The 18,682-nt window shown below is 49.7% G+C and overlaps 1 protein-coding gene across 4 annotated transcripts; it reads left to right on the top strand.

Annotated features, from left to right (window-relative positions):
- Nucleotides 1-3,912: 3,912 nt before the first annotated feature.
- Nucleotides 3,913-17,001, top strand: Ing5 (inhibitor of growth family member 5). Of its 4 annotated transcripts, none has more exons than XM_051154395.1 (8): nt 3,913-4,014; nt 6,584-6,655; nt 10,760-10,926; nt 11,248-11,434; nt 11,508-11,601; nt 15,105-15,240; nt 15,351-15,412; nt 16,629-17,001. In XM_051154395.1, exons 1-8 carry the CDS (start codon nt 3,978-3,980, stop codon nt 16,669-16,671), a joined length of 798 nt encoding a protein of 265 aa, XP_051010352.1. In that variant the 5' UTR covers nt 3,913-3,977; the 3' UTR covers nt 16,672-17,001. The 4 variants fall into 4 exon arrangements, with proteins under 4 accessions (XP_051010352.1, XP_051010353.1, XP_051010354.1 ...); XM_051154396.1 differs by having other exon boundaries at nt 11,511-11,601; XM_051154397.1 differs by having other exon boundaries at nt 11,248-11,359.
- The last annotated feature ends 1,681 nt before the right edge of the window (nt 17,002-18,682 follow it).

The following is an 18,682-nucleotide window of genomic DNA, read 5'->3' on the forward strand; positions in this document are numbered from 1 at the left end:
CCGCTTCCGGAAGTTGCGTAGCTCCTGGCCTGGAACCCAGCCGTCTAGAGACCGCCCACTCGCGGGACTTCCGTTTCCCTCGCCCAGAAAGGGCCAATCTTAACCCACCCAGGAGGTGCGGTCTCCGGTCACGTGTAGCTTCCAGAACTGTAACGGAGTCAAAATTTCATGCCCCTGAGCGCACTACTGCAGGGCTCTTAAAGTTTCTTACCACAAGAAAAGAGTCGTCTTATGTTCCCGCTCTGGAAGAAGTAAAGATACGAGCATTGGCTTCCAAGCTGTGCTGGAGCATCTTCAAAGAGTTCAGGGACGTTCTTTGTCGGCTTAGTGTTCCCGGGATTGTGTCGAAAACCCAGGGACAGAAGTTGGTGGAAGGAAATGGGTTTCTTTGCAGCTGTGGGCCAGAACTGGAAAATTCCCGTCCTTTTTTTTTTTTTTTTTAACTTGCCCTTAGCAATGTCTTTATAGAAAAAAACTTAAAGCCGGAGGGGGAGGGGAGATGAATAAGAGGCAGGCAAATGTGACCTGGCGTCAAGCTACCTAGTAAGTTCCAAGCCATCCAGGGTGGCTTGGGCTATGTTTCAATAAGACTCACTAGGTAAGTTCTCAGTTGGTAAAGCACTTGCCTAGCATGAATTAAGACCCGGATTCGTACCCAGCACAGAATAAATTGGGATATAGTGAGTGGCATATCCTATAATCCCAGTACTTGGGAGGTAGAGACAGGATCAGAAATTCAAGGTCTGCAAAGTTTGAACTGACACCTGATCAGAAAAGATACTCAGACGCCAAATGTACATACGTAAACATGCTCAACATAAACATTGATAGGAACCATAAGTTAAAAACAAAATTTTACACCCAGAGTAGCCAAAATCTACACTTCGAACCATATAGCATGCTGGTGAGGAGGCAGGGCAAAGCAGACAATGCTAACGAGAAGACAAAAACAATGTGGCCAGCTTGGCTGTTTTTCAAGAACCTATTCTTAGCATAAGGTCAATATTTACCCACCTGAGTTGGAAACTCGGCCTTCAGAAAAACCTGCACACAAATGACTGTATCAGTTCTCTCCACACTTGTCTAAATAGGGAAGCAGCTGGCCTCCAACAAGTAAACCTATAAACTGGTAATTGCACAGTGAATGGAATACTTTTCAAATAAGAACTAAATGGATTATCAAGTCATATTAGGACACAGAAACCTGAAATGCATAATGATAAATGAAACCAGTCTGTTTTGTTTTTTGTTGTTGTTGTTGCTGTTTTGTTTTTTGAGACAGGGTTTCTCTGTGTAGCCTTGGCTGTCCTGGACTCGCTTTGTACACCAGGCTGGCCTCGAACTCACAGCGATCCACCTGCCTCTTCCTCCTGAGTGCTGGGATTAAAGGCATGTGCCACCACGCCTGGCGTGAAGCCAGTCTGAAAAGAACTGTATCCAGTAAAACCCAACTGCATGGCATTCCAGAAAATGCAAACCTAAAGAGGTTCTAAAATGTTTATTGGTAAGTGTGTGTGTGTGTGTGTGTGTGTGTGTGTGTTGGTGGTGGTGTGGTGTTCCATACTGTAGTAGACCACAGGAGTTTAAGGCAGTGAAAATATTCAGGATGCTATAATGGAGATACTTAACATGTATTTGTCAAAAATATATGACCACACCAAGAGGAGACTCTATAGAAAACTATGGATTTTAGTTAATAATGTTATCGATATTGTGTCATTAACTGTAACAAAGTTACCGTAGGAATGCAAAATATCTACGACTGAGAAAACTGGTTGCAGAATACCCAAGACTACTTTTTTTGTTTTTTTTTTTGTTTGTCTGTTTGTTTTTGTTTTTCGAGACAGGGTTTCTCTGTGTTGCCTTGGCTGTTCTGGACTCACTTTGTAGACCAGGCTGGCCTCGAACTCACATCGATCCACCAGCCTCTGCCTCCCAAGTGCTGGGATTAAAGGCATGCTTTTGTTTTGTTTTTCAAGACAGGGTTTCTCTTGTAGACCAGGCTGTCCTGGAACTCTGATCTACCTGCCTCTGCATCCTGGATGCTGGGATTAAAAGCGTGTGCTATCACTGCTTGGCTTTGAAGTTTTTATAGAAGGAATGCTTCTAAGGCTGGAAATAGAGTTCATTTGGTAGAATATTTAACAAGTATGCACAAAGTCCTGGGTTTGAGCCCAGACACCAAGTAAATTGAGCGTGGTAGCACACCCCTGTAATATCAGCACTTGGGGGAGCCTCTGTAATATTAGCATTTGGAAGGTGGAGGCTGGTGGATCAGTTCAAGGTCATCCTTGGCCACATATTTAGATTGAAGACAGCTTGGGCTACCTGTCCCCGCAAACTGCATTTTAAATAATGAGGACCATGGTTCAGGCATGGTGATGTAGATACATACCTTTAGTACAGCATTGGGAGGCAGAGGCAGCTCAATCTCTGTGATTTCAGAGACCCTGCCTCAGAAAACCCAAAAGAACAAAAATAAGCAGAAACCCTGCATCTTTGGTTGTGTGGTGATAAATTGTACAGTTTGAGGCTGGGGAGATGGCTCAGCGTTTAAAAGTACTTGATGCTCTTGCAGAGGATCTGGGTTTGCTTCTCACTACCCACATGGTGGCTCACAACTCTAGTTTCAGGAGATTTGATGCCCTTTTTGGGCCTTCGTGGGCACCTGGCAAGAATGTGATGCACAAAACCCACTCACTTTTAAAAATCGTTTTAAAGTGATACAACCAACAGCTATTAATCTCAGAAGTCAAAGGACGTGAGGGGTTTGTGTCCTGTCCCCCCCCATCGTCATCCGTTCCACCCCCCCTCCCTCACCCCCCTCCCCCAGCTGCTGTAGTCCCAGCTGTTCCTTGGCCCTGGAACAGGATGAATCCCTTACTTATGGCCAGTGCATAGTTAGAGTAAAAATCAGGATTGGTACGTAGCACCTAAAACTTCACCTATCAATCTTTGCTGTTGATAATTTCCTAATCCTAGCTCAGTGTGGCTGGCAGTTACATGGGCACTCGCAAGCCAGTCCACCGTAATACTGAATAAAGTTCGGACTTAGAGAGAACTCACTTAATCCCACCATTGGACATATTTAAATAACTTCCCCTTTTAAAAAATTGTGAAATGCAGCACTCGGGAGGCAGAGGCAGGTGGATGACTGTGAGTTCCAGGCCAGCCTGGTCTACAAAGCAGAGTCCAGTACAGCCAAGGCTACACAGAGAAACCCTGTCTTGGGGGGGAAAATGTGAAAAGGTCTCGCTAGTCTTGGCGAGCATGAGACTCGTCTTGTAGACGACCGCAGGCCTCGAACTCAGGGAGACACACCTGCTTCTGCCTCCCTTGTGCTGAGACTTAAGGCGCGAGTCACCACGCCCGGGTTTTCTTGGAAATTTTGCTGGCCTGGAGGTGTGCATGGCCTTCTTCAGGAAGTGCGAGTGAAGCACCACGTTCCAGTGTGGGCACGCCCCCATCGGGACAAGAGGGCAACACAAAGAGCATCAATGTTAATGCCTGCATTCCGGGGGTCTCTTTCCTGGTGGCTCACGAAGCCAGGAGAAACCTCAGGCAGCCCGAGGCGGCTCACGGCATGGCCAGACCCCACGTCTGAACAACGAGGGCCGAGCCGCAGATGCCAGCTGGAAGGTGAAGCTTGGAGCCAGCACACGTGCAAAAGGGGCTCCAGGCCAAGCGCTTTAACAGGGCAGCGCCACGCCTTGGAACTGGGCTGGGGACAGAGAGGTAGCTTCCGCATTGCAAGGTGCAGATTCCATCGCTCACCCGGATTCCCTTAGGGCAAACCCCACAGCGCCGCCTGGCGAGCGCCGCCGGCCGGAAGCACGGGGGTGGGCCCTGAAGCGCCCCCGCCCCGTCTCTGGCCAATCGACGCGCGCGGCTCATGAATAGTGAGCGCGCGGCACCGCCCCGCCCCGAGTCCGCGGCACCGCCCGCTCGCGCAGACCCTGAGCGTGGCCGCAGCGAAGATGGCGACTGCCATGTACTTGGAGCACTACCTGGACAGTAAGCACTCTGGCCGAGCCAACGCCCGCGAGGGTCTGCGCCGCCGTCGTCCCCGGGTCACCGCGATCCGTGCGGGGCACAGGGATACGCGGAACGATGGGGACAGATCGTGGGGACAGTGGGGAGGGGGGGCGCGCACGGCTGGGTTGAGGCGGGGCCGCGGATGGAGGGCGTGGGGCGCGGCGCGGGGTCCCGCCGCCTCCGTCGCGCCAATTCCAGGTGCGTCACGGGGGGTGTGGCCTGCGGCTCATGCCGCCCTCTCCGCTTTGGCCACACCCCCAACGCTGACCACGCCCACACCCCCTCCTCTCTATTTTGGCCTGGCTTGTGGGGAGGCCCGCCCCTTCTTAGCCCTCTGCTTGTGATGACAAGATTCCCATGTGTAGCCAAAACCTCAGCGTTTGCATGTGGTAGGAAGGAGCACTAGGCTAGTGGGGTGCGTCTTTTTCGCGGGAATTTGTGGTATGACAAGTTAACCCTGCAAAGGATGCTGTCCTGTATAACGGGTTGACCTTTGACATCCCAGGCATTTCTAACTCCGTTTATTTATAGATGGTGCGATGGACCCCCTGAGAGAATTAGGAGGAGGATTTTTCCCCCACTCATAGCAGAGGAGGAATTGAGACCCTTTGAATGGAGATGCCTCAAGCCCAATGGGGAGCCCATTTCTGCTCTTTTGCTTGGGTTTTTCTAGCTAGGCCTGGGAAGTGGGACTCCAAGGTGATCTGGCTTTATTCTGATGTCCATCCAGTGGCCATTCTACCGTGTGGGTCCAAGATGAGTTCACTACAATGCTGGCATCGCATGCTGCGTCCCGTGTGCTCCCCCCACCTGTCATGTGTGCCGTGTGTGGGCAGGAGCCCTGTTTCTCTACCACTACTGGGCACTACTTGGGGCACACTTTTATTTTTTTAAAGTTCACTGGAGATTAAGGTGTGGGAATAAATCTAGATCCAGAAACTGCAGATATAAAGGCCCCTCTCAAACCGAGAGGGTTGGCGCACACCTTTAATCCCAGCACTTGGGAGGCAGAGGCAGGTGGATCGCTGTGAGTTCGAGGCCAACCTGGTCTACAAAGCGAGTCCAGGACAGTCAAGGCTACACAGAGAAACCCTGTCTCGAAAAAACAAACAAACAGACAAACAAACAAACAACCAAAAGAAAGAAAAGTCCTTCCTTCTGAGAGGAGAGAGGTCCCCTGGAGGGTAGAGGTCTGACTAGCTGCCATGGTCACAGGAGTCGAGCTGTAGATGGGAAAGGCTTGTTGAGTTCAGGAAGTCACAGGCTTAAAGCAGCACAGCAAGTTCTGTATAAGATTTAGCCCTAAAGTGCTGGCTATAGGGAGTATTTGAGTGTGACAAGACCCAGAGAGGCAGCTGGAGCCTGCTGTAAACTTGAGGTAAGAGGTAGATCTGCATGAGGGCATCCAGTGCAGGCGGAGAAACAGCATGGGTTGGTTTGCGGACCAGCTCACTCTAACCACAGGGACTGCTAAACTGCTCAGGGGGCACTGGTTGCGTTTCCAGTGCTCATAACTGTGTGTGGCTGGAGGCTGATACGTTGGGCCGTGTCTTGCGACCACTTGTCTGCAGTTCCTGGTGCGGTAGTTATTAGGACAGAGTTGGAGAAATCAAGGAGGAGACCCGGATTCTATCTTGAGCTTTGGTGGATGAAGTTTGTTGAGTGGTGTGACCTAGGGCTGAGAAACAGGGTAGTTCAGGGGAGAAGTCTCAGCAGTCTTCCTTGGCTCTGTCTGCTGAGGGCAGGTGCCTGTGTCTGCCTTTTCACCTGACTGTCCTTTGAAACTGTCTGTTGTGTGCACTGTTGGGTACCTCCCCCTAAAAATGGCCTTTTGATTCCCAAACTGGAACAGAAGTAGAAAGACGAAACCTGTTATTGCAGGCTTTGGTGTAAAACCCTGGAGATAGGTTTGGGTTTTTTTGTTTTGTTTTTAAGATTTATTTACTTACGCATATGGGTGTTTTGCATGTATGTCTATGTACCACATGTATGCAGTTCCCCTGAAGTCAAAACGGCATCTGATCTCCTAGAACCACAAAGGTGCTGAGAATTGAACTTGGTTCTTCTGGAAGAAGCACTACGTGCTCTTTTAAAATTTTTATTTTTTCAGCGGGAGGTAATCCCCCTCAGGAACAGTCATAGGGGAGGGGAATAATGGGAAAAGGGGGTGGGGGAGGAATGGGAGGATACAAGGGATGGGATAAACATTGAGATGTAACAAGAATAAATTAATAAAAAAAAGGAAAAAATTTATTTTATTATTATTTGCATTAAGTGCTCTTTTTAAAATTAATTTATTATTTATGTATACAGTGCTCTGTACACCTGTAGGCCAGAAAAGGGCATCAGATCACACTACAGATGGTTGTGAACCACCATGTGATTGCTGGGAATTGAACTCAGGACCTTTGGAAGAGCAGGCGGCACCCTTAGCCACTGAGCCATCTCTCCAGCACCCACACTAAGTGCTCTTAACAGCGGAGCCATCTCTCCCCAGAGGCAGCTTTTTGCTTTACTGAGATATACAACACTTCCATGTCTCTTTCAGGCATTGAGAACCTCCCCTGTGAACTTCAGAGGAACTTCCAGCTGATGCGAGAGCTGGACCAGAGAACAGAAGGTGGGTACAGCCTGAGCTCGGTTTGACGGTTGGCCAAGGAGAGAAATGACTAGTAGAGGGCGTGGACCATCAGAGGGCCCTGCAGGGACCTTGTATATGCAGGTTTAGCATTGCAGTGTCTTGGAGGGAATACTGGTACTATTTGAGACAAAGCCTTGCTATGTAATGTTGATTGTGTAGACCAGGCTGGCCCCAAACTCATAGAGAATCACGTGCCTGCCTCCTGAATTCTGGAATTAAAGGTGTGCATCACCATGCCCCAGCTCGGGTCCTTTTTTGTTTTTTGTTTTAGCCGGGGCCTTGTTCTGTGATCCAGGCAGGCCTTGAATTCCCAAGGCACTTTCCATAGCTTCTTAAGTATATAGGGGTAGGGAGGGGGGTGCTGGTACTTTTAACTCAGGTATAGTTTCTTGCATTTTTGTTTTGTTCGGTTTTGTGTGTGTGTATTATGTGTGCATGCGTATGTAGACACATGCACTTGCGTACGTGGAGACATGTACTTGCCTTGGCATGTGTAGGGGTCAGAAGACAGCCTTGGCTTCAGACCTCATCTTCTACCTTGTGTGAGACAGGATCTCTTTTCCCATTACTGCTGCATGTACCAGGCCAGCTACCCCTCTCCCAGTAAGTGTGCTGGAATTCCAGGTGCACTTGCTTCCATGCTAGGCTTCTGCCTGGGTTCTAGAGGATTCGGTCTCATGTCCTTATGCTTTCACAGCAAGCACTCACCCACTGAGCCATCTCCCCAGCCTATGTCCTATGGCTCTGGCTGCCCTTGAACTTGCTCTGTAGACTATGCTGGCCTCAAACCTAGAGATCCACCTGCCTCTGTTTCCTGAGTGCTGGCATTAAATGTGTGCCACCACGCCCGGCTTGTCCCTGGGCTCTTACACAGATTCTTCTGGTAGCTTCTCAACTATTATTCTTTTCAGTCAGAACACTTGTTACTTCTCTCCTTTAAAGCTTTATTTTTTTTTCCGTATTTCTGCACTGTTAATAAATTGCGTGTTCCTTATCCAAAATGCTTTGGGCCAGAAGGATTTTGAATATTTATGGTTTTCAGTTTTGAAATATGTAGTGAACTATCTTGGGGGTGCAACTCAAGTGTAAACAAAAGAAACTTTGTGTCTGGAGGGTAATCTTATGTGATACTGCTATTGATTTTGTATATGAAATACTGTTTGCCCTGAACTGCATGTTCTGTGATCTGAGGTGTGCGGTCTTCCATTGTGGCCTCTTTTTAGCAGGGGAGGTAGAGAGATGGCTCAGGAGTTCAGAGCTCTGGTTCTTTAAGGGGACCCAATACCAGTAATCACTTAGCAGCCACCAGCCCCCTGTAATGCCAGGTCCAAGGGCTCTAACGCCTTCTCCACCCTTTTTCAGGCCCCTTGCATGCACACAGTGTATCTATACATACATGCAGGCAAAGCATATACATAAAAAAATAAATATTAAGAAGTTTCACAGTCGAGTGTGATGGCTCATGCCTGTAATCCCAGCACTTGAAGAGGCAGAGGCAGGCAGATCTCTATGAGTTCGAAGCCAGCCTGGTCTACAAAGTGAGTCCAGGACAGCCATGGATACACAGAGTCCCTAGGTGTCTCTGGTCTGTACACTGGTCCGGCCTGTTTGTTAATCCTCCTTCCGATCCACTTGTGCTCAAGCCGGGTCTAAACCTGCTGTTCTCTCCTCTCCGCCTGCCTGTCTCACCTGCGAAGGGCGGTCTCCTTCTCCCGTTGAGGGTTGATTAGAAAAACAATAGTCCAGGTGGAGTCCCCAGGTCCGCCTCCTAAATTCCAGGCCCAGGATGGCTCCACCCAGTCTATCTCAGGGAGTGTCCATGGTGTGTCCAAGGGTAAAGCCCACCAAGACTGCTTTCACCTGTAACAAAGCTTACAGTTCTTTCCACAAGCCAAGGCTACACAGAGGAGCCTTGTCTTGAAAAAACAAAAGCAAAAAATTTTTACATAGGAATATTCAACCAATGTTTGAAAAGTTAGTGATTTTTTTTTACCTCTTGATATTTTCCTACTTTAAAACATTTTAAAACTAACTTTATGTGTTTGGGCATTTTGCCTGCATGTATGTCTGTGCACAGCGTGCATGCCTGGTGCCCCCAGAACCCATCAGAGAGTGTTGGATCCCCTGGGACTGGAGTTACAAACAGTTGCAGGCTGCCATGTGGTTGCTGGGAATTGAAACTCAGTCCTTTGGAAGAGCAGTCAGTGTTCTTAATGTCTGAGCCATCTCCCCAGCCCCCATGTCCATACTTTAAAAAAAAAAAAATACACACACACATACACTTTATGTCATGTGCATGCCTGCATTTATGTATATGTACCACATGTGTGCCTTCGTGTCGTAGGGCACCAGAAGAGAGCATGGTCTCTCTGGAGCTAGTGTATGGATGGATGTGGGACACAGTGGGATTCTGTCTAGGACCTCTATAGGAACAGAAAGTGTTCCTAACTGCTGAGGCCTCTCACCAGCCCTATGCACTTAAGACGTCTTGAAAAGGTTTATTTATATATATGCCTGTGTATGTGTATGCAGGTGCCCATGGAGGCCAAAAGAGGGTATCAGGTCCCTGGAGCTGGACTTGCAGGCAGTTAGGAGCTGCTGTAAGTGTGCTTGTGCTGGAAATCAAAGCCCAGTCCTCTGGAAGAACAGCAGTGCCCTTAACTGCTGACCCGTCTCTCCAGCTCAGTCTCCCCCTTTAAATATTAGTTTGTGTGCGTGTGTGCATTCCCATATACATGATGTTGGCTCTGTTTCTTAACAATTAAAATTTATTATACAACCCAACTAGCTTACACAAGAGGGAAGGTTAAAGGGAAAAAAGAGTGAACCTTCCGGTATCCATTCCACCAGACGGGTCCCTGGGTGTCTCTGGCCTGCGTGCTAGTCCGGTCTGTTTGCTCTAGCCGGGTTTGAGCCTCCTGCTGCTCTCTCCTCTCAGCCTGTCTGTCACCTGCGAAGGGCGGTCTCCTTCTCCCATTGAGGGACGATTAGAAAAACAATAGTCCAGGTGGAGTCCCCAGGTCCGCTTCCTGAATTCCAGGCCCAGGATGGCTCCACCCAGTCTATCTCAAGGTATCCATGGCGCGTCCAAGGGTAAAGCCTGCCAAGACTGCTTTCACCTGTGTCAAAGCTTACAGTACTTCCCACCACATGTGCTTCTGTCACAGTGCATATGGAGGTCAGAGGATAGCTGCAAAGGAGCCTGTTCTTTCATACCACCATATAGGGAGCCCTGGAGAGATGGCTCAGTGGTTAAGAGCGCTCACTGCTCTTCTGAAGGTCCTGAGTTCAATTCCCAGCACCCACATTGTCAGCTCACAACCGTGATGCAGTTTTCTGGTATGCAAACGTAATGTAGACAAAGTGTCCATGTAATAACATCGTGTAAGTTGCAGGGGTTGAACGCAGGTTCTTGGGCTTGGTGGCAGATATCTTCACCTGTTGAGCCCCCTCACTGTCTGATCCCTCCCACCCCAAGATGGAGTCTTTTAGCCCAGGCTGGCCTTGAACTTGGTATGAAGCTAAAGCTGGCCGGAAGTCCTAATTCTTCCTCCTCTAGCTCTCAAGCACAGGGATTATAGGAATGTTCTGTCATGCCAGGCTTTCAACTCCCTATTCTAAACAACACACTCTTGTTGCCTGCCCCCCTTCCCTTCCTTTCCTTTTCCTTTCTCCCTTCCTACATACCTTCCTGCCTTCCCTCCTTCCTTTCCTTGAGCTGCTAGGTGTTGGGGATGGAGCATATGCCTTGCTTACTAGTATTACTGTAGTTTGGATGTTTAGAAGGTTTCTTGCTTTTGGCTGTTAGATGTATTTTCCTGAGTGTATTGTGCCTAAATGCCTCTCCTCTGGGCGTGTGACTAAGTTGTGCACCAAGAGCTAGGCAAAATGGCCATACATTTACTGTTCGGGAGAATTGGGGGGCAGTTTGACCACTTGCTGGACAATACTTGTTCCGGGTCTGTCCTGGGTATGTTGCTGTACCAGGAAGCGCGCAGTGACACGGCCAGTGATGCTCCTGCCAGCTTCCTGGATACACACCGCTCTACCCTCTTGCTTCCACGTCTCACCTGTCCCCATCAGATAAGAAGGCAGAGATCGACATCCTGGCTGCAGAGTACATTGCCACAGTGAAGACTCTGTCTTCAGAGCAGCGCGTGGCACACCTGCAGAAGATCCAGAGCGCCTATAGCAAGTGCAAGGAGTACAGTGATGACAAGGTGCAGCTGGCCATGCAGACCTACGAGATGGTGAGCGCGGGCTCTCACCCCTCTTTGCATGCCACAGGAAGGGAAGTGGGTGGCCTTGAGTGTCTAGGGTAGGAGTTCAGAGCACCTAGAGAGAGGACACACTGGGGGTCGTCATCCATGGGCCCACACCCATGATTTTGGATTTGGGGATGGGGTGCTGTGTCTTGCTGGTTCGTGGAACTATGTTTTGTTTGTGTTTTCTTGTGGTGCTTGGGGGATCTAATCCAGTGCCTTGTGCGTACCAAGCAAGTGCTGAGCCAGCGAGCTGCATCCCTGGCCTGCTTTTACTCTACAGTCAGCTTTCCAAGTGTCCTTTCGCAGGTGGACAAACACATCCGAAGGCTTGATGCTGACCTGGCACGCTTCGAGGCTGACCTGAAGGACAGAATGGACGGGAGCGACTTTGAAAGCACTGGACCGCGGAGCTTGAAAAGCAAGTTGGCTGACGTTCTGTTTACTAGTGACTGCAATTTTGAAGGCTGTCGTCTAAGTGTGCTAGGGAGCGACGGTAAATGAATCTGGGCGAATCTTGCTCCACTTTGGTCTGTTGTGTGAGGATAATGGGGGTCTTTGTTCTTCAGAAGGTCGGAGTCAGAAAGAAAAAAGAAGCTCCCGGGGCCGAGGCAGGAGGACATCGGAAGAGGATACTCCAAAGAAAAAGAAGCATAAAAGCGGGTAAGAGGGGTTGGTTGGTTGGTTGGTTGGTTGGTTTTCGAGACAGGGTTTCTCTGTGTAGCTCTGGCTGTCCTGTGTTGGCTCTGTTTCTTAACAATTAGACTTTATTATACAACCCAACTATCCTATACGAGAGGGGAAAAGGGTTAAAGGGTAACAAGAGTGAACCTTCCGGTATCTGTTCCACGGGACAAGATCCCCAGATGTCTCTGGCCTGCGTGCTGATCTGGCTTGTAAACTGGTGTCTCCCCAATCCACTCGCCTGCAGCCCCTCCTCTCCACTCTGCCTGATTCTTTTTCAATCCTCTCTGGCTCCCTCCTGATGTTCGATTAGAAACACAATAGCCCAGCTGGTGTCCCTGTCTGTTTCCTGAATTCCAGAACCAGGTTGGCTCCGTTTATCACAGTGTCAATCTCAGTGGGGTATCTGTGTTGTTTCCAAGCGGCTTTACCTGGGTAAAGCTTACAGTCCTTCCCACAGTCCTGGGACTTGCTCTGTCGACTATGCTGGCCTGGAACTCACAGAGATCTGCCTGCCTCTGCCTCCTGAAAGCTGGCATTAAAGGCTCCACACTACTGCCCAGTAGAGAGTGGCATTCTCTTATCCCTCAGGGTGATTTCTTCTTCTTCAGTCTGGGGGGGAGGTGTCTTCTTAGTGCCCCATCCACCTTCAGGTGTTGTGGGAATCTGTCCCGGCTTTGCCCTGGGAATTTGGGTTTCCCACAGTATCAGTCTGCGCAGAGGCAGCAAGCGAGTCTTGCCTTCATTGCTTCCAGTTTATACTGCTTCTGGGTTGAGGGGCGCTAGCTGTGAAAACAGCCCTGGTCTCAGACTCTAGAGCCGAGGGAACTGTCACTCCGCCTTTGTCGGTGTGGACCTCATTTAGTTCCCATAGTGTCCTCAGCATGAGGAGTCTAGTGTAGGGGTCTCTCAGTAGTGGAGAGGCCAGCACCCTCTGGCTGGAGCATCCTCTGAGGCCTCAGATGTAAGACAGGCATGTAACTGCTCCTAAAAACACAGGTAGGCTGTTCAGCTTCTCCCTTGACGGGAGCCATCATGTTATACCTGATGCTTAGGAAACAGTCATTGCTTTCAGGCCTGTTTGCTGGGCTGGTGGCAGTGATGACTGAACGGTGGCAGTGGTAGGGCTTCTGCTCTGTATTGACTTGGTGTTGGCCCCTGAATGGTAGTGCCGCCACCTTCCGAGTGTACATGTGTTCAGACAGGGCAGCCCGCTGGAACAAGGGGTGTGCTCAGGCCTTGGCATCGGATGCACAGAGCAGGCATCCGATGCACAGAGCAGGCATCCAGAGACAGTGAGAGACATTGAAGTCCTGGCCTTGCAGGACCAGGGCTTCAGAACCTGAAGTTTACACAGACACTTGTCTGTTGCTCTCCTGGAGCTCTGCACAGTCCCGGTCCCTAGCTGTGTTTGTGTTGTTTTGTTCCCATGACCTAAATGAGGCTGTCATTTTCTGTGGGGGACTTGGAGCAGTGCTCAGTCAGGATCTTGTGGCTCAGTGGTCACTTGGCCAGACCATGGGTCTCATGAAAAGTCACTTCCCTAGAACTGTCAGCCGCCATCTGTTTCCCATCTCAGCTCCTGTAAGCTAAAGTCAACATTCAGCTCTTTGACTGCCCCAGGGCCTGGTCAGTCCCCTATTCTAACGCTTGGATAGGCAGCTAAGTCCTCTTTACCTGGATTGTTAGGTAAGCACATAGGCGGTCATGTCCCGAGGCAGCTTCCTGGCCACGTCTAGGGAGGGGAGCTTACACAGAGCAAGTGTCATGCCCAGGGGACAGGGACTAGCTGTAGGGCGTGACTAGGTATCCTTCTCAACCTCTCAGAGACAGGGCCCTAGTATGTACAAGCTGGCCTTGAGCTGCCTTTCTAACTCAGGCTGCCTTTGAACTTGGGGTCCTCCTGCCTCAGTTTTCCAAGTGCTGCCTTAAAGGTGGGTGGCCCTACGCCTGCCTAGCTGAATGGAGATTCTGGGCTGCAGGTCATATGACAGCTGAATGGCTGTGACTGTTGGGTGGAGCTTCCTATGGGAAAGTTCCCCATGGCCGAGAGAATTGAGCAACTAAGGCAGGTACGCTGCTGGGCTTGGCTTGCTGCCTCAGAGGGGCCTGCATAGTGTCTTCTGACAGTAGGCCAGAGGGCGAGGCACAGAGTGTCACAGGCAGGTCTTTAAGGAGGTTTCCTATTGAACGACCTCTTTGGCAGTGCTTGGGAATGTTCTTGTGACATGTCTATTTCAAAAAGAGGTGGGTAGAAGCATGGGCTGCCTGCTAAGGAGACGCCCCAGATCCAGAGCCCCCAAGGTGTTGAGCTGGAATGTAGGTGTACACGCCCATGCACATAAGCAGCAACTGTAGAGGCCTACGGAACATTTGGAAGTTTAGAGACAAGGAGCCCAGGCTCTGTCTTGTTTCCTGTCTGCAGCTGTGCCGTGCCTTTTGCCATTTGCCCTCATGGGAGCTGACCATATTTATTTATTTATCTATCATATATTATTTATATATACCATATATATATATATATATATATTTATTTATCACTAGGCTGGGGTGAGTAGGGATAGTGGTATTACAAGCCTAAAGATTATCGTGTCTAGACTGCCCTACAATTTACATGGTCAGTTGAAAAACACACACAAAGAGTAAGCACAGCTCTACAGTGAAGGGCGGGGCCAGGCTGTGGCTACAGCAGGAAGATGAAGAGGTAGCTTTCTCCCTAGGCTACTGCGCAAAGACCCAGACACAGCTGCAGGCTCTTGTCAGCCTACTGGGCAGCTGGGTGAGGTTGATGTGTAGATATTTGGAACCCAAGGGAGGTGGCCAGTGTATGTCTGGGGTGAGGGGACCTGGGTAGATGCATTGGTTCTAGCAGAGCTGGTGGTGAATGTCTCAACCCTTAGGCCAGCCTTGGGTGACACACAGACTCAGATGTTAGCAGTCTGCTGGCAGGGAGCCATGTCCTTGTCCCTCCCAGGAGGTAGGAGCCAACCCAGAAGGGAGACCCAGAGAGAGCAGCAGCGTCATCCTGTTGGAGGGGTCTATGTAGACCGCACAGGCTGCTGTTGCATAGTGAGTGCTGTTGGTAATCTCAGTCCCCACTGCCTCCCGAGGCTGTGCTGGTGTGAGGGTAGTGTGCTTGCTGCTTGCTGCTGCCCCTGGGTTTGTGGCTGACACTAGTCCAAGGCAATCTCTTCACCTGGTAATTAGCACACCGTATTGTTCTCACAAAGTAAATTCAATAGAGATTTGGCTGGGAGGTTTTGTACCTTCGTGGCAGACATTAGGAGTGTGCCTAGGTTCCAGTGACAAGAAAGTTGGAAACAGGTTTATGAATGATGATTAGCTCAATCGTTGTAGATTCTTTCCTTGGAAACTGCAAGCGTCTTTGGTTCCAGGGTGGCAGAAGGGCTGCAGCATGGCCTTGTGCAGCCACGGCCTTCCTCCTGTTGCCCTGTCCTTATCGGAGCCTCCTCTCCCTTTAGGTCTGAGTTTACCGACAGTATCCTATCTGTGCATCCCTCTGACGTGCTGGACATGCCTGTGGATCCCAATGAGCCTACATACTGCCTGTGCCACCAGGTGTCCTATGGGGAGATGATCGGCTGTGACAATCCTGATGTGAGTGGGTCTTCAAGGATACATGTGCCCTGGGACAAATCTTGTTGGCCTTCCTGTGTTTAGCACACAGAGTGCATGGGTCTGACCCAGGCTTTCCCCTTGCTTTGCAGTGTCCAATTGAGTGGTTTCATTTTGCCTGCGTGGATCTCACCACAAAGCCCAAAGGAAAGTGGTTAGTATGAGGTGACTGCAGCCCTGGACAAGCCTGTCTGGTGCTCTGTGCCTTGTGTGTCTCCATGTTTCTGCAGCATTGGTCCTGTCTGGGGAGGAGCAGTGGTGGTGGCAAACTTACAGAGGGCTTATATAGTCTCTATATGCGCACTCTTTGAAGAAGGGCTCCCTGCCCCCACCCCACTGTGCAGCTAGTGCTCTACCACTGAACTACGTCCCCTTCGCCCTCTGGCTCCAGGCCGGATAGAGATTCTCTTAAGTGAAAGCAAGAAGAGTGGATTCTTGTCTCTAGGGAAAGATGAGACTTGTTAAAAAAAAAAAAAAAAGGAGCTATTCTCCCTCCCTCCCTTTCTTTCTTTCTTTCTTTCTTTCTTTCTTTCTTTTATTTTTATGTTTTGGTTTTTCGAGACAGGGTTTCTCTGTCCTGGCTGTCCTGGACTCACTTTGTAGACCAGGCTGGCCTCGAACTCACAGCAGTCCGCCTGCCTCTGCTTCCCAAGAGCTGGGATTAAAGGCGTGCGCCACCACACCCAGCCCGAGCTTGTACATTCTTGTTTCTGTCCTACGTCTGGTCAGCAGTAGGGTGCTGGTCAAGATGTTCCCAAGGATTTATATGAATAAAAGCCTAGTTTTGTTGACTTGTGTTAAAAATGGGCGCACAATCTTCAAATAGCAGGACTTGGGCCCTTCTCAGAGGAGCGCTTGGAGCCTCTCGTGGTAACAATCTCAGTGTGTAGATCAGCCAGTTTGAGTCTGCTGCGAAAGGAAAGTGAACGCTGTGTTGCCAGTGCACTGGTCATGTGTGTGGGGTGAATATAATGCCACCTTGTTGGCCAGGTCATTTTGCATGGCTCCTTGTTTCGTGCTACAAGGACCATATATACGGCAGGTCCTTTGGCTGTGCCTCTGCCTTGTGGGAGTGGGCTGGGCCGGGGTGGCAGTGGGCGTGTGAGAGCGGGTGTGTGCGACTCTAGATAATGGGCACCTTATATTATGCCCAGCCTTATCTGGATCCCAAGGCTACCCTGATAATGGATTGATCAACTTCAAAGGGCAGCTTTCCCCAGAGGAGAGGCTGCACGTCTCACCTGGTGTAGCCATCCCTGGCACTGTCTTACCAGAATCCAGCTACTAGCTACTCTGTGAGATGCAGGAAGCATACCTGGGTGCTGGGAGAAACGCTGCAGAGGGTTGATCCCGTGCCTTTCTCATCACAGGTTCTGTCCACGATGTGTTCAGGAAAAGAGGAAGAAGAAGTAGAGAAGAGGCTGTGGTGCCGGGCTGAAGAGCAAGCTGACACATTTCTTCACTCATGTTGCAATATTAGCTTTCATTTTAAAACTACCTTATTTCGACTGATATTTAATAATTCAGTGGCCAGTTGTAATTTTGGATATTTCCCAAAACAAGAAGCCACTGCACCGTTTGCACAGAACAATCTATCTCACAGGGACTTGCCACGGTGACTTTACAAGCAGGCTCCCCCATCCCTCAACCTCCCAGTACTGGGAATAGCCACACCACCTGTGGTGTGTGTCAGTTTGGGCTGTAGGCAGAGTGCGTGGTGCAGGGTGGACACATTTTAGCCTGGTGTACACTGCCGCTACTTCATGCCCTGAGGGTCAGCCTCCAGTGCCCATGCTTTCCAGGACTGTCTCGTGGCACCGTGGAAGCACAGCTGTTGCTCTGTGAGCAAGGTATTATCAGGCGTTGCCCCATGCTGTGCACTGACCCTGACTGGAGACCAGGGACGCTTAGCCAAGATACCTCTGGCGTGTCTGGAAGGGACCGGGGGCCTCTCCCAGGTGGAAGTGCCCTCTGTTGCATTGTGCACTACGTTTTCAGTGGGAACTTCCAGCCCTCCTTGGAAATTCAGCTTCCGTTAGCCTTGGACTGTCACCTTACCACGACCAGCACTGCCCAACAGCGGACAGCCAGCCAGGCTGAGCTTCCGCCTCTCTGGGAATTCCTGACTTTTTTTTTTTAACTGTGAAGATGAAATTATTGTAATAGCATGAAGGTCATGGGTCTGTGTGTCTATGAAGTGAGTCTGTCTCCTGTGAGCTGTTAGAGCTCTGCTGTGTTGCATCCCACTACCCCAGCAGCTTACATCCAAGGGGACTACAATTATGTGACATGATCTGTGAATGTGTGTGCCCAATAACAGTCCTGGAATGAAGGTAGGAAATTAGAATGTACCCTTTCTTTAACCACTGTCCACGAAACCAGTGTTGAACTGTCTTTTGGAAATAGTTGTGGGGATATGTGTGCACAGGGCCTGTTGAGATGCATCTGCGGCGGGTCCTTAAGAGTGACAGGATCCTGAGAGCGTCCTTTGACTTAGACTTCCTCTGGCATGTTCTCCAGTGACTCAGGCTCTCTGAGAAATAAGAGAGCGTGTTCCTGCCTTCACCCCAGAAAAAGACCCACAAGACGGAGCTGTGTTATGCAACTTCCAGTTTAAGGAGAGGCCATTTTTTTTTCTTTCTCTTTTTAATATGACAACGGACACATTGTTTTCTTATGATGGCCACATCTAAACAGATACGCTTCCCTCCCACTTTATACCAAGAAGAGGAAACAAAGCAAAAGGGAGTTGGATCTGCCCCACACCATGCCATCATGGTCATATTCCTGCTGGACAGGATGTCCTGCCTAGACTGTCCCAGTGAGAGGGAGATAGGGGAAGGTGGCGTGTGTTTGTGCTACTGAATTAGTTGGTCCATGTTGACCCTTCTTGGGCAGTGGGTGCCAGGCAGGTTGTTGCAGCTGATAGCCAACTGCCGAAACTGGTCTCTAGGCTAGGAAGAGCTTTGGAAATGCTGGTTCCTGTGGCCTATGGGCTCAAGGGGGCTGGCATTCTTGGGGACCCCTCTTAGGCTCAGATTAGATAGACATAACAGACTTTTGTTGTACTAAAGGTTGGAAGGATAAGTTAAAAATAATTTCCTTTTTTTTTTATTTTTTAAAGACTGGGACTCATGTATCCTAGACTGGCTTTGAACTCTCCATGTCGCTGAGAATGACTTGGATCTTTTGATCTGCTTTCCTTCCTTCACTTCCCAAATGCTGAGGTTACTGGTATGCATCAACAGGTCTGGTTTTGCAATGTTAGGGACCAAACCCAGAACTTTTTTATTTTGGCTTTTCAAGACAGGATTTAGCTGTCCTGGAACTTGTTCTGTAGACCAGGCTGGCCTCAAACCCAGAGATTCTCCTGCCTCTGCCTTCCAAGTGCTGGGACTAAAGGTATGCACCACCACCACTCTGG

The sequence above is a fragment of the Acomys russatus genome, chromosome 12, assembly GCF_903995435.1.
Source record: "Acomys russatus chromosome 12, mAcoRus1.1, whole genome shotgun sequence".
In the NCBI taxonomy this organism is placed as follows: Eukaryota; Metazoa; Chordata; class Mammalia; order Rodentia; family Muridae; genus Acomys; species Acomys russatus.